This window comes from Chrysoperla carnea, chromosome 4 (assembly GCF_905475395.1).
Source record: "Chrysoperla carnea chromosome 4, inChrCarn1.1, whole genome shotgun sequence".
NCBI lineage: Eukaryota > Metazoa > Arthropoda > Insecta > Neuroptera > Chrysopidae > Chrysoperla > Chrysoperla carnea.
In genome coordinates, this window is record NC_058340.1 from 18,605,318 (window position 1) to 18,621,135 (window position 15,818).

The 15,818-nt window shown below is 28.9% G+C and overlaps 1 protein-coding gene across 5 annotated transcripts in view; it reads right to left on the bottom strand.

The window, feature by feature from the left end:
* Positions 1 to 15,818, bottom strand: part of LOC123299082 (protein hu-li tai shao) — an 89,965-nt gene that overhangs the window by 16,502 nt on the left and 57,645 nt on the right. For all 5 annotated transcript variants that reach the window (XM_044881296.1, XM_044881299.1, XM_044881300.1 and 2 more), the window contains 2 exons: positions 3,090 to 4,375; positions 1,897 to 2,020 (listed from right to left, as the gene is read on the bottom strand). In XM_044881296.1, the coding sequence (XP_044737231.1) occupies positions 1,897 to 2,020; positions 3,090 to 4,354 (1,389 nt within the window). In that variant the 5' untranslated portion in view covers positions 4,355 to 4,375. The remainder of the gene's footprint in view (positions 1 to 1,896; positions 2,021 to 3,089; positions 4,376 to 15,818) is intronic.

Consider the following 15,818-nt stretch of genomic DNA (forward strand, 5'->3'; position numbering starts at 1 on the left):
GTGATAAAGAAATGTCCTATGAACTTTCAATCAATTATCATAATTTATAGTTACGATATTTCTGTATTACAGATTTAAAATAGCATCATCACATCTATAATCACTTGTTCTCAAACCTCAGCCTTTTTAATTAGCAATCAATATTCAAAACATAAATTGTCTCAAAATTATATAGAAACGTAAATTTCGTGAACTGAATTTCATGACAATGTAGCTTTCATTTAACCATGATTTCTTAAAGAGGGTTAATTCAAGAAAGCTAGTTTCGAGAATGTTAAATCAATTCGATTCTTTATAACCAAATTTTTAAAGCATTCCTTTTTATGGGTCTTCGATCAATTTCGAGGCATTACTCTATTTAAAAATGGAATGAAAGATAATATATTAAAATTGCACTAGATTCATGCCAACGGACCTATTTATTTCTTTGAACTTAACATAATATTTCATTACGTTTCGAGTATTAAATAGGGAATGATTTCTATATTATATTCGTTGATAATATCAATCACTGGATCTAAAGATACTACATTTCTCTTTTTTAAATATGTGCCATAAATGTATACATTTTAGTGAATGGATAATTATTCTAATTTACATTAAATTCTGTGTTCAAAAAAACTATTTAAGATTTTATTTTTGTACTATAATAAATATAACTAAATTGTGGAACTTTCGTTAACGTAATTTTGGAAATGTAGTTAACTTTTAATCGAATGTATTTATTTTGAGTTCACTTTTATAAATGCTAAATATACCCTTAATTACGTTTAGAATACGTATAAAATTATGTAAAAATAATTGTGGAATGTTTCATATATTTGAAAATTCTGAATTAATTTTACACCTTAAACACAAGAGCTCATTTATAGTCAAATTTCCCTAAACGAATATATTTTTGTAAATTAAATAATGAAGAATTATTAAGCCATCGAAATATTAAACATTTATGTAGCTGATTCGGTTTTCCATTTCAACATTAATAAACTATAATCTACTTAGAAGTTCTGTTAATTTAATTCTAAAACTGAGTTTTATATCATGAAAGCTATATATGGACGCGAATTATGTATGTATTGTCGTGGTATTAAGACCTAATCTAGTAATTTAATTTTCGATTCAATTCACAAATCATTATTGAGAGACCGTTACATTAAAAAAATTCATTGTTTGACGTTATTATGGGCTGGAGGACTCATTGGAACATATTTCTTTTAAAATCATACTGGCCAGGTTGACGATACCGACTTTGTATGTTCTAATTAAGCTGCATTAATATTAGAAAATGCTCAGAAATAGGACTTCTAAAAAAAATTCAAAACTTCATGTGACTTGAAAAATTGAAATGTATAAATACGTAAAGAAATTTATACGCTACATTACTATCGACATGCGGTCTCAGCCGTTCGAAATCTAGTCGATTTTATAAATGCCAATGGCATGCCCAAAAATAAACATAGATTTTAGAGCCAGTAACAAATTTATATATTTAATTCCATAAGTTATATAATTCTCAAATTTTCAATTACAAAAATATTCCCCAAGAGAAAGACTAATGTCGGCTCTTGAACTAATAATTATTATTTTCTGAATTGTAATCTTAAATTAAATGTCAAAACCTAATTGTATATTTATTTTACTTAAATATTCAAGCTGCATTTTTTTGCATAACACAATTAACTAGATAATATTTATATTAATATTAATAAAAGCTTTTGTAAAATTTCATAATGAGTGCTTTTATATTCACTATGAGTGCTTTTATATTCAAAATTAAACACAGATCTCTAATCTCTAATTACTTATGACGTTTAAATATAATGGAATGGATTATATAATCATTGTATTTGTATAACAACAATCTTATTCCTTATCCTCAAACTTAATATATTCTACCTTTGTAATCTTCTTTGGATCTGGTGTACCAGTTTCTAGTATTTCCACTTTTTGATATACATTGGGTGAATTTAACCATCTTGTACGATCCACTCCTTTTCGGCCGTCTAATCTCTTCCAGAGTCTATAAATAAAAATTATTATTAATATTTCTATTATTAAGGTAGTTGTAGTTCACTCACTCGTTCATCAGTCGTTATATTCAAGTTTATAAAAACATGCTCTTCGTGTACTAAAAGTGACAACAGTGTAAAATACTAATACATTGTATCTAGTCTACTCAATACACACACATACAACTGTAAATTTATAAATTGTTATTTTGCTTATCTTTACAACAAATGAGGCAAAAACAGTTTTTCGTCAATAAATTCGCCATAAATCAAAACTCGAAAAAAAAAGAGAACAGTTTTCGAGATATATAGAAAAGTATTTTTTTAAATATTCGGTACACCTGAACCACGCAAGATTAGATGATAGGAAATCATTCTTCATCTTTGGATCGCTCCCATCAAAATCTCTCAAAGCCTCAAAATTGTTTAACGAATAGTTTTCGAGCTACGGGCAATCAAAGCTACACATATATTATAGTTTAGTATGACTACCGTGTGTGATATGCATGTGTGTGTGTTTTTTGTATAGTTGTATTGTTTTTTAGTTGGTGCGTTGTACGTTATATCATTATTAAGGCGATAGTCATATACTAAACCGTAAGAGTTTTGATCCGAAGAACATTTTGGGGCGGTTAGAAAAATCGTCCGGGGCCCTTTTATACTTTGAAGTTTATTTTATTGTTTCGAGATTTTAACATTTCCAGAAGAAGATATTATTAGACATCATACATATACTCTGTATCTCTTCACTATCCCGTTGTCTTTTGTATTTTTAGTTTTTTTGTTTCAAATTTATGTTAATTGTTTAGTAAATTTTGAGAGGCCTCTCAATTATTAAAGGTAAAGGTATTTTTTAAGATTATAAATTTTGTTAACGGGGGTGTCTGGTTTGTGTAGTAACATTTGTATTATTCTTGACATTAACACTCTGAACCATCAGATGATGGTATTTTTTGCATTTTTACTTTTTGTTTCTGTTTCCTGAATATCTAAAGATATTCAGAAAGTCAGGACGTCATGTTTACAAAAGAATTAAAATTTCTACTATTTAAAAAAATTTGAATCAATCAAATTACTTACCCTTGTTTATATAGCTCTTCTTCTTCAAGAAGATATCCAAGTGAGGAAACAGCAGGAGGTACTTCACAATCATTTTTCGGTCTTGGAGGTTCATTTTTAACTAATGGATGACGGTAGATATAACCGGTTCTAAAACCAGCATTATCTAACATACGCATTAATGCCTCAAATTCAACACCACCAATACGCCATTTTCGTTCAATTTTATCAGCAAGTGCAGGTGGGACATCTGGTTTGGGAATACTTTCAGGAGCTTTACGTGCCGCTTCATATATTTGTTTTCGTGCTTCTTCTGAGACCAACACCAAATTATCTACACCAACAGGCATTAGTTTCAGTTGTGTTTCACATGCTAATACTGTGTTATACACATTAAAGAAAGCTTCTTCAATTGTTTCACCGCAGCATACAGCACCGTGATTTGTTAAGAATAAAACTTTGTTCATTGGTCCTAAATTTCTACCGATTTTTTCCCTTTCCTCTGGTTCTAAAGATCCACCTAAATATGTATGCGTGCTAACATCACCAATCACAACGGATTCTTGACTAATTGGAAGGAGTCCACATTTTAAGGATGATACAGCTAAAACTGATGGTGTATGTATATGTATAATACATTTAATGTCTGGACGAGCGGCATGGATGGCAGAGTGTAGCATATATCCAGATAAATTGACACCATAATTTGTGGTGCCTGCTTCAACAACATTTCCTTGCATATCAACTTTAATCAAACTGGACGCGGTGATTTCATGATATAATAAACCATATGGATTTACTAAGAAATGTTCTTGGTCTTGATTAAGTCTGGCAGTGATTTGATTACCGATTCCTTGAGTCCATCCATATAAATCCATTAATCTGAACACAGCTGCTAATTTACATCTAAGTATTTTTTCACCTTTTGCATATCCCATACTTTCAACACCACGAATATCATTTATTGGAATAACACAGTTGGAATTTTTGAACATATTACCAGATTGTGCTCGTGAACTGGGCACACCCATTAAATCAGATATTTGTTGTAATAAACCTGATGGACCGATACCACCCTCTTTCATTTGTGTTTCAATGATTCGTTCAAGTTCTTCACGGAATAGTCGGCTGTTCATTATTGATTCAACTCGTTTTCGTCGTTCCATTTCACGCATATCGGCATCTATGTCAGCCGGCCGTATTTTCGCTCGATCATCTTCATCCATACCATCTGAAATGCCATTTGTTTGAGGTGGAGGCTGTTCAACTTGGCTTATATCCGCCATATTGAATCAGTGTCGTTATATCTGAAACAATAAAGAAAAATATGTATTAACGATTTCTTTGAAATACAGATATAGGATATATTTAAAGTGGAATTTGAAGAGAGAACCAAAATTTAATTTAACTGGAAATGTAAGTTCCAAATAAAGTAAAAAAAAAAGGTTTTTCGCTATTTTAGGATAAAACAATTTTGGTACTGGGCGTGATGAAGAAATTTGAAAATCACTTTCAGTATGCCGAAATCGCTTATTTTTTTTAGCGCAATCGTTTCAGAATAATTTTAATGAGTGACCTAGGTATTTGGAGTAAAATTTCCTAGATCAATCATTTATTATTCACGAAGACTCCAAATGTATGTCAAGTTACATAACGTGTCAGATATCTGATGACGCTGGATAATAGCACTAGTTATTGATTGATTTAGGAATAAGGCGGATTTGATAATTTGAATTTTAGATCGATTTTCTCTTAAAAAGATAGTTATTCCTATGACAATACAATATTTTTAAAATTCCAACAGATTGTAAAAAAATAACTTGTGAGTCATTGGAAAAGTACAATATTCACACCATGCATCACAAAATTTTATCAACTGAATTTGTAACAAAATAAAAAATGCAATGCATGGTCTCGCATAATTACATCACTCCTATTTTAATAATGATTTACTTTTATCAATTCAAGTTTCAAATTTTATTTTTATGAATTTTAATTTTTAAATCGATAAAATTATTTATTTTTAGACATTTAAAACTCCTACACTACTTTTTGAAATATACGTTTTTGGAAAATATTTTTAAATGGAGACGATTTTTTTTAATACAAAGCAACAAGGACTTTACATAAGAGTTAAAATCGAAATGGTCACTAGGATGGAATTTATGATTTAATCAAAATAGTTTCGCGGCGCCATCTATTTTTGGATTTATTTCTTGTATCAAAATTACTTTATATACTGAGTTTTATCATATATATTTATTAGAGTTTTTACTATAATATAACCCGAAATTCCAGGAGAAGCCCCATATTTTGGAGATATTAACATTACGCAAAGGAATGGTTAAAATGTGTTTATCAGGTAACATATGTATGTGCGTTCCTTTATAACACACAAGAAGCCAACCAAATACGTGAGCTGACCTGGATGATTCTCACGTCAATCGATGTTTCTAATTCTTGCGAGTGTCACTGAAGATATGGCAGAAATGAAAATTCAATATGGTGACCATCATACGTCCGACTATGTTAAGTGGGGTATCTTTTAATAGCCAAATAGACAAATCGATTGACCATTAAAAGCAAGAACCATTAAAATTGGCTCACGCGTTTGGTGTCTGGACCGCCACAAAGATCGATTTTTTGAGAAGATTGCTCATATCTAAAAATTTTAGAAATATAATACGAATACCGGTTATAACCTCTAAGTATAAAAATATGTAACAAATTTCGTCTTATCACACATTTTTGGTAATGCATTTACAAATATTTGTAAGAAGATAAAGCGAAAAAAGATTTGATTTGTTTCAAGACAATGGAAGTAAGTAAATACTTTATAAATACTTTTTTTAATGTTTACATATTCAAAGGTTATCAGTTTTTCAATATCCTTTTTAAAACATTTAATCTCCTGTTGTCTGTGGGGGTGAATTCTTGTATCACAGTGTGTTATTTCCTGTCAAGGAATAAAATTATCGCCATAAGAATGTGATCAATTCAACGTTAAATTAATTAAGTTATAGACAAGAACAATGATTGCTATCTATCAATTGTTAAGTGTTGTGGTTTTTAGGCATTGTTCCAATATAAAATTACAATCTCCATTGGCTGTCAAATGGAATTAAATCTTAATCAATAGTCAGTTAAAATGACATTCTTGATATTTCATTCATTTTATTAAATCTATAACGTTTGATTAATTACTATGGGTTCACACATATCGGGTGCACCAAAATTAAGCTAACAAAATTTTAATTCCACGGTTGTTTAATAAGATGTCATTACTTACATAGTTGTACGTTTGACATCAAATTTTGGGCTCGCATATTTCTCGTAATTTAGCCATAAAAAATCATAAGGAGGGTAAAAATTTAGTTTAATTATTTTACGAGAGATAGAAATTAAAATCGATGATTTTTATAGAAAATCAATTTTCCTACAAATCCTATTTGAAACTTATATTCGCAACTTAATAACCATCGAGAAATTGGCAGAGCCGGAATTTTCTACTGAAAAAATTATAATTTTTCTTTGATACGTCTCCATTCGGACGAGTGTTCTAGTGTTAGAACCTAGAGAAAAGGATTGACAATAATTTTTTATTTGAGGTGAAAATTAAAATTAATTGAAATACAATTATTTTGGGAATGTCCCATTTGTTTTTCTATCTAGCAAGTTTTTCCTCAAAAAACTAGTTGTGTAAATATATTATAAAGGAAGAAATTGTTTTGGTCTACTAAATTTTAGACTTGTGCTGTAAAATAATTGCCATCCCTTACCTAGTCCAAACAAATATTTGCGAGTTAGCCCTAATAATATTTTAACTGCTTTTGTTCAAAACTTTTATTAAAAATTGGTAGAATTTGAAACAACTTCGAATTTACTAAGAAATATTACTGATATCTGTTACTATAAATAAAAGATAAAATTTTAGATTGATGAACAAAATTGAGAGTAATTAATGTACAAAATAATTTTTAATTTTAAATAGTCAATAATAAAATTCGACACAGTCAGATGAAGGCAATTTTGAATAAAATTAAATTAAAATTCCGAACAGTCAGTTTAATTGTTTTAATAAAAATTTATGTTTACAGCATCAATATATATATGTGCCCCTCTATAGAAAACTAAGCTACAGACTAGACGGTTCAGTTGTATAGAAAGAGATATAGTAAGCTGTTTATTAGATTGACTGATCCGTTTAGCACACACACTGAGAGGTATTGAATGAGAAGATTACAGGCGAGCATAGTCTTCCCATACAATAAAGAATATGAATGCAATTTTTTTTTTTTAGAAATTCTAAACAAAATATGAAAATACCGTAAAGAAGATGACAAAAAGTGAAATTAATTTTAAACTACTAATTAACACAAGTATTAGACAGAGAAAACCGACAGATACTGTGACGTGCCAGTTTATGTTTTTATTATGTTTTGCTAGAAAGAAATACAAACAAATCTTTGGAGGCTCTTATCTTGGTTGTTTTCATAGTTATAAAATAGATTTTCTCTGCTGTTTGTTACATTGATGAGCTATCACTAAATGAAGGAAAAAAAAATGCATTTTTTCTATTATACATAATAGGTCAAAATAAACTCTAGGATACTCAAAATGAATATTTTCTTTGGAAATTCAGCAATGAATTTTCCCGACATTTTAATATTTCTTAACTTCCGTTACTTTGCACAATAAACTGAAAATTTTGATGAAAAATCTGCCTGTTCTAAAATATACAAAAATCTGGGAGCCGTTTATATTTATTTATTTCGTTATTGTGGGTATAAACGGTGATCAGACCCGATTTTCAATTCAAAAAAAGTAATAAATCGTTATTCTTTGAAGTACACATGAATGAAAATTACTGGAGTAGGTCGGCTACAACTGTTATTCGAAGAAATCCCAATAATTGCTAGGAGGTTTGTACAAAAGTAGATTTTATCTATAGACTGGCAGTTACTAAAATGATTCTTCTTATTCAAGAGGTACTGATTATTAATTGAGGTATTGAAATCATTACTTTGGCACCAAAACGTATTTTTCGATTTTCAACGATATTTTTTTATGTCTGCTGTATATGTTAAATTGAATTCATTGACAACACAATACGTGAAACAAAAGTTTCAAGAAATTTGCAAGTCTAGGAAGAATTGAAAAATGATTGTTAGAGCATTATTAATTGACTTTCAATGACTTTCATTTGGCATTTAAACCGTAATAAATCCCAATTACTAATCAGTAGTTTTCAAATAATAAAAAAATTTTGAAAAGTATACGCTACGCGAGATTCGGTTGACACAAAGTTTATGTTAGTAGTACGATCTGCTACGGACCTAGTACTAAAACAACCATTTTGACTGATTATTCTTAAATGCATTTGACCTTTGTTATATTATATCGTGGAAGAAAAATGTAAGTGATGTTTGAGAGGAAGATGATGACATAATCGTAAATTATACATTTACATAATATTCTTATTTTTTAAAATTTTTGTTTAAAAATAAAAATACCTACTTCTTTCATTTATTAATTTTATTATTCACAAAATAACGTACATTAAAACTCATTTAAAATTTATTACCATTTATTTAAAAATAAATTCTAAGTTATTTGTCACAAAGTTTAGTTTTTAAAATAATATTGATTTCCATAAATTTTAAATTAAAATTATTTCATTTGTAAGTGCATAAATTATGTAATTTAAATGTTTTTTTGATAATTTCTCGCAAATAATTTTAGCAAACGATATTTTATCGTAAGTTTTTTACAAGTAAAATTTTAGAAATTTAAAAGTCTGTTAGTTTGTACGACAGTGATATGTGACAGCTTCAAGTTGGTTTTTGGTCGCACATTATCAGAAATTTTGCTAATATCTGAATTTGATATCTCCGAAATAAATTAAATAATTTCATTTGATAGCTCAGAAAAATGTATATAAAGATGTTTCCGATGTCGGTCAAAATCAATTCTTATAAAAATTTCTGGTAATGTATAATGTGTGGTCGGCTTTAATAGTCGGTACGACAATTTTATCTGTACGATTTTTTTTTGTATGCCTTTCATTGGTTTATTATTTTCACGGGGCTTTTTGATAATAATAATATTGGGTTTTAATCTCCGTTTCTCAGGCCACGTCTATAACAGAGGCCACTCAGAGGCCAATCCCATCTATACTTTTGTACAAACAGGGATAAAAAGCCACGGGTATCAGCTCTTACTAAATTACATTTATATAATTAAATGGATGATTTGTCTAGACCTTAATAAGTTCTTATTATTTAATAAAATACCATGAGTAAATAATATTATTCAAGTTCAAAATCGTTTGCACTCAACCGTGCACTAAAACTGCATAGAACACAATGCAGGAATCCAAGCATTTTCTTTCATTATTTCAATGGTATTGAGTTATTGCATTTGATTTTGTTTTGTAAATTAAATTTTTTTATATTTGACACATTGCTCGCTCTAGGGATGTGTGACTCACGAGACTGCATAGAGCAAAAGGCATGACAAATTTTTTCCCTTTAAAGAAAATTATAGCAAGCGGCACTTGTTTTTCCCAAAAATACATTTAAAGTGATAATTTTCCATGCATTTGAGTGTTATTTTATTTATAAGTGATTTTTTCTAAATCTTTAAACATCAATATTGTAAAAACTATGGTATATAATTTTCCCAAGTTCTAACAGAATTTATAAAATATAAAATCCGAAGTTAAAAGTATGATCATAAATTCACTTTTTGAGGAACTACCTTAATGAGGTAAGAAAAAGAATAATAATACATAAGAGGAAAACAGCAAATGGGTCCCTAGCACCTAGACCAAGAATTTCAGATTGACTAGAATTTATTAAGTAAAATAAATTTATCCGAGAATCATGTCTGCATTACTAAACACTTTTAAAAATTTATTACACCAAGACAATTCGTGATAAATAGTCCCAACAATACGTGATGCACGTAAAATAAATATCTTTTTGATCATATTAGAACAATAAAGTTAAAATAATTTATAAAATCTATTTAATTTACAGAGCATTGCAAAATTAGAAACCATAACGTTCAGAAATGATAGAACTGAATGAGAAAATAATCCACGATTTAAAAGTAGTACTTTTTCAATATATAATTATGGAAACTAGTGTGGAGCGTTTTTTGATATGCAATTTTTCGAAAACCCGAGCATAATTAATTTCGAAGGCAAATTCGAAATTGTCGTATCAAAATTGGAAAATTTTGCATTTGAAGAATCCCAAATTATTAACAAGTAAAGATTAGCAGATCAGTGTTATTTTTGGACTTATCAATATCTTTTTAAGTTATGCAATTCGAGTTTATTCAACATGCTGTATAATGTTTCTTTGTTTTTTTATTAAATTTATTACTACATTATTTGGTATTAAAAAAACTAGTGGTCACGTGACTAACTAATCAGTATCAGCAGAACATGTTGTTTTGCGTTGATGATGCGTCATCCACTGTTCGTCCGTCTGTCTACCATGATTATATTATTATTATTATAAAACAACGAGTCAATGGTCGTGGTAAGTGAATATGACTTCTTCACTGTTCACTCCTCTATTCCCCTTATCTAAATTAATAAACAAGTTACTCTCAATAATATGTCTTCTTACCTTTATTTCTCTAAAGCATAATTCTTCGCGTTAGGTATAAAGGGTTTAAGTCAAGCATATTAATTTCAAACTTGAAATAATTTCAAGTTGAATGTTTATTCTGACGCCACAAACATTTGTTTGTGGAGTTGTTTGATTGTGGATATTATCCTAACGTAATAACTAGTAGACGTGTGTCGTAATTTCGTAATTTACGTAATTTTCTTGATATATTTTTCGAGTTTACTCCTTCAGAATCGATTTTCATGTAAAGAGCCCGAAACTCACAATGACCTGAGGGACACAACACACTGTAGTTGTTACCTTAACTACTCAGGCATCGTACATCGTACGAGTTTTTTCGGGTTACCGTATAAAAAATTATTCTACATAGTATGTATAATAAACAAAGCATCTATTGTTTGAAACTGACAATAACCTGACGGGCATACCACGCTATACAACACTTAAGGATAAAAGTAAAGTCGTGCGTCGGAGCTGACATATACAATTTAATTTTTTTTGGCACAATGATAATAATTTGTACTTTAAGTTGCGATATATGGATATTTAATTTTAAATATTAGGTACTTTTCTATTTTATGAACGCCATATTCTTACAATGCCGTTATGCCAATGTATCAGAAAATACAAAATGTCTTCTTGACTTGATAATAAAAAAAACTACGTTCCATCCGCGAGGAGATCCTAGTAAAGGCAATGGTACGTTCAAGGAGCGAGGATTAAATTCTAAAGAGGCTAAAATTGAACTCCGTAGTTTTAAAAGCGGTATGGTTTAATGTGATTGATTGATTAATTTTACGCGTACCAGTCACACCTGATATTTATTAAGCTCTGGGTACCATCACTTGAATTAGCGGTAAATGGCTATAGAAGGTGGTGTTGTTAAATCTTCTCGAGTTAATTTATCACTTAGCTTAACCCTTGGCAATTGGTAAACTAGAGGCTTACACATTTATCTTAAAATGATCATTTTCTGACTTAACACTTTATACCTGACCACGAAGATAATTTTATATATTGCTGAATAAGTGAAATGCATAACCTTTCTGTTTTTAATAATGGAAGTTATAAATTTTTATTACATAATTTGATGAATATCTAATGTTTAGGTTGGATAATTTTGAACGCATACGGGTGTATAAATCATTAAGGAAAGTTTCAAAATATATGAGACATATAAAAACAAGTGGTTTTACAGTTAAGGGAATAACTTATTTTATGAAATCAGCATAATTATGCAATAATTTCCTTAAATAGCACCTTTAGGTTAATCGATAATTATAATTATTTATGCAAAATACTGGTTATTATAACCAAACCAATTGCACTATACTATTTTTAAGCTTGTTTACAGAAGTAAATCAGTTGTGGCCACCCGTAGTTCAGTGTATTAACACTTTTTTTAAAATACAATCACCAAAAATTAGTTTGGTCTGCAAAATTCGTAATAGGGGGATATCCTGTTATAACTCTCATACATACGTCTAATTTGGATAAACTGGACCCAACCCACTAACTACTTACATCATTTGAAGCTATTAAAAAACACGGTGATCACATAGGTAGTGTCATTTAAGGTAAATTTTGTTTGTAAAATTTTTTAGATAAATTGAAGTTTAGAGCTTCACAAATTGCACTTTCAACTTTCAAATAAAGTCTGTTAGACTTCTGTGCGATAATTATTTCAGGAGATACAGTATTCTAAAGTCAAAAGTTTTTTCTAGATAAAAAAAATTTGATAAAAATCGATTCCCATGTCATGAACTCTCTTTTAGCAACATTTGAACCCTTTTTGAGCTTCTGTACTGGTGAGTGTATTAACATAATTTTTGTGTCGATTAAAACACACCCGGTAACTTCTAAGCACCCGGTATTAATGGAGAATATAAAAATGATTAAAAAGGATTTTGGCAATATTAATATTGTATTAAAATGAATATTACTATCTAAATAGTAGGTAATTAAAAGTTATGAATGGTAATATTAGAGTATTATTTGTAATTTTATATGTTATTTATTCAAATAATGCCTCGAATATATAAATAATAATAATTTAATTCATTTCATTGGCTTCTGATTGCATATACATACGGGCGGTTATAGTTCGTACACGCGATTCGAATGCATCTAGCCAACTATATTCAACTTCAAACATGCAATCATTACCTTAATAATTCTAGGCTATAATGACCTTTTTGATAATATTTCCAAAAATTTAGGGGTGAATATAATATTTATTTCGGATATGTAATTATATATACAAGTATATGGTTTTCAACCCCTTTTTAGTAAATATAATTTTTGTATATGCACACTATTGACTTTGCATCAAGAAAATTATCGACATTAAGTATTACGTAGTCCGAAGAAAATAATTAAAATAATTGAGAAAATGTTGATTTTTGGAGATAAAATAAATAGTTGAGCGTATGACGTAACGCATTCAACATACGGGATTTCAGACTTTTATTTCGATGTGTAACACAATATCTCAAGGCAAGTTTAGACCTGTGGTTGAAATTATTTGTATCTTACCGATATTTGTCTTGGTTTTCGAAATATCGAAAACTTAATAATTAAACAAAATTTTTAATTTTCAATATTTTGAAGATATCGAAAAATTTTATTCTCACTTTTCGTTTTATTTTGCCTAGTTACAACACAATCAAAATTAAAAATATATATTTGTGTATACATATGTTGTCTACACTACCGTGCTCATACATCCTTAACTTTAATAGTTTTCATAAAATATAAAATTTAAAAATATAAAATTTCTATGATTCAAGATAAAACTAATGATTTTTCACATAAGATTAAAATTTAATGTCAAAACGTTTCAGAATTTGTGAGATAATTCATTTATAATAATTTTTCCACGCAATGAAATATTAAGTATTGAATTAGCATAAAGGCTTAATAAATAAAAACAGCAATAGAAAAGCAAGAAAACTGTTTAAACAAGGATGTCATTTTCCTTCTTTCCATATATTGTACTAGTCATGAAAATAATAAAAATTTATCATGCAGGACTAACACTGACTGAAAGAAAGACTGTTGTTTCAACTAGGTTATTTTAATCTCCAAGGTTGATTCGAGTGTTGTAGGTGGAATAAAATAAAAACTAATTTAACATATTCAGAGTAATTTGTGTATGAAAATTCATCCATCTCACTGGTGTATTACTAGAGTCATTTAACATAATTAACTGTTCAAATACGTGCTTTCATATACTGGTTGGGAAAAACAAGATTAAATTGACAAGATTAAGCTCTTTATGAAAAGTAGTTTTACTGTTCACCGGTAGCCGGCGCGAAATCAAAAACTTTAATGAAGAGTTAATAGTAAAAATGAAGATCAGCGCGTTATAGCCTTCACTCTTGTTTTCACTTTTTCCCCTTCCATAAGAATCGGTATAGGGATAGTTATTTACATAGGTAAAAGTAATCAAATAATCGGTTTTCATTTTCAAAAATGTAAAATTAATGAAATCTTTAGTTTGTGCTTTACGATGATGTTAAAAGATGGCGCAGTGAAATGTCAAAAAATAAATTAAATTTATTATTCACATTATTATTTTATTTTTAAATATTTTTATAAATAAATATTAGCTCATGTGTTATTCTGTGTATGAGCTATATTCTGTGTAAAGTTTAAGTAAAATTCATTGCGTAAATTTTGCGTGAAAGCGTAACAAACAAACTCACTTTCACATTTATAATATACTAGCTTGATACCCGCCGGCTTCACTGGACTTAAAAATAAAAACCACCGCTTTATAGCCTCCACTTCACTTGATTTCACTTACCCCCCTTCCATAACACTCGAATGGATTGTTTTACACAGCTAAAATATATGCACAGTTTCCAATTTTTTGAAGTGTATAATAGTTATTGAGTATATCAGAAAAGATGGCCATGAATTGTTTTACATTTACTATTTTAGATCAAAGGTGGGCCAGTAAAATGTCAGATTAAATTTGATTAATTAATTTATTTCTTTTACATATATCTTCATAAATTATAGCTCATGTTTATTCTGATGTATGAGCTTATTGTTGCACAGTTTCATTCAAATCCATTGGGTAGTTTTTGCTCGCAAGCATAACAAACAAACAAACTTCCTTACTTTGACATTTATAATGTAATAGGGATAGGAATGATCCCAATAATTTTTTATTGTATCAAAAATCGGATGAAAATATACAAAACGAAAAGATTGAAGAATTTAACAAGAATCTCTCTTTAAAAATTTAATTAAAAGGTTAAAAACATTTAAAGAAAATAAAATTAGGTTCATTAAAATGCGAATACACAGTGGATGATACTAAAAATAAATTTCCGATGAATATCATTTGACACACATTAAATAAACAAAACACTGTACACTGTCTGTAAGGTGTGGTTGACTGACACATATGTGTGTTTCAAAATGAATTATTATTAAACGATCCTATTTTATTTTGTGTATGTTATTAATATTACACAATACACAAAAATTATTATTTGTGTAATGGCCATGTGCTCTTCCCTAAAAAATTATATCCTCTCTATATCAAAGAATAAACCGTTGAAAAATCAACAATATTTCCTAATTTGATTGTGGATGTTTACTCTCAGAATTAGATTTAGCGACCTTGAGAAAACGTTACTTTAATTTAGAATGTGCTATTAAATATATTCTAGGTCTATGAAAATAAATTTGATATTGAAATAGTGAAAACAAACAATTGAATGAGTTAATTAATGAAATACCATGCATAGACAGTGTTGATTATCACATTACACATACATACATGTCACACATACATAACTGATATTCCCATATAATACATACTATATAATTTACACCTAATTGGCGACCTCACGGGTAAACAGTGATGTTTACGAAAAAATGTTTCAAACAAAAGTTGTTTAATTTTTGATAAGGAACATTTTTTACTTTAGTTCTATCTCTAACGGTTTACAAGATGGGTCTTACGGACCCAATTGATCTATGTTGCTCATTTACGAACTCGCCCTCACTTTTTACGTCCTGAGTGCGCTATAAAAATTTCATCTCGATATCTTTTTTATATCTTTTTCGTTTTTGAGTTATCGTGTTCACA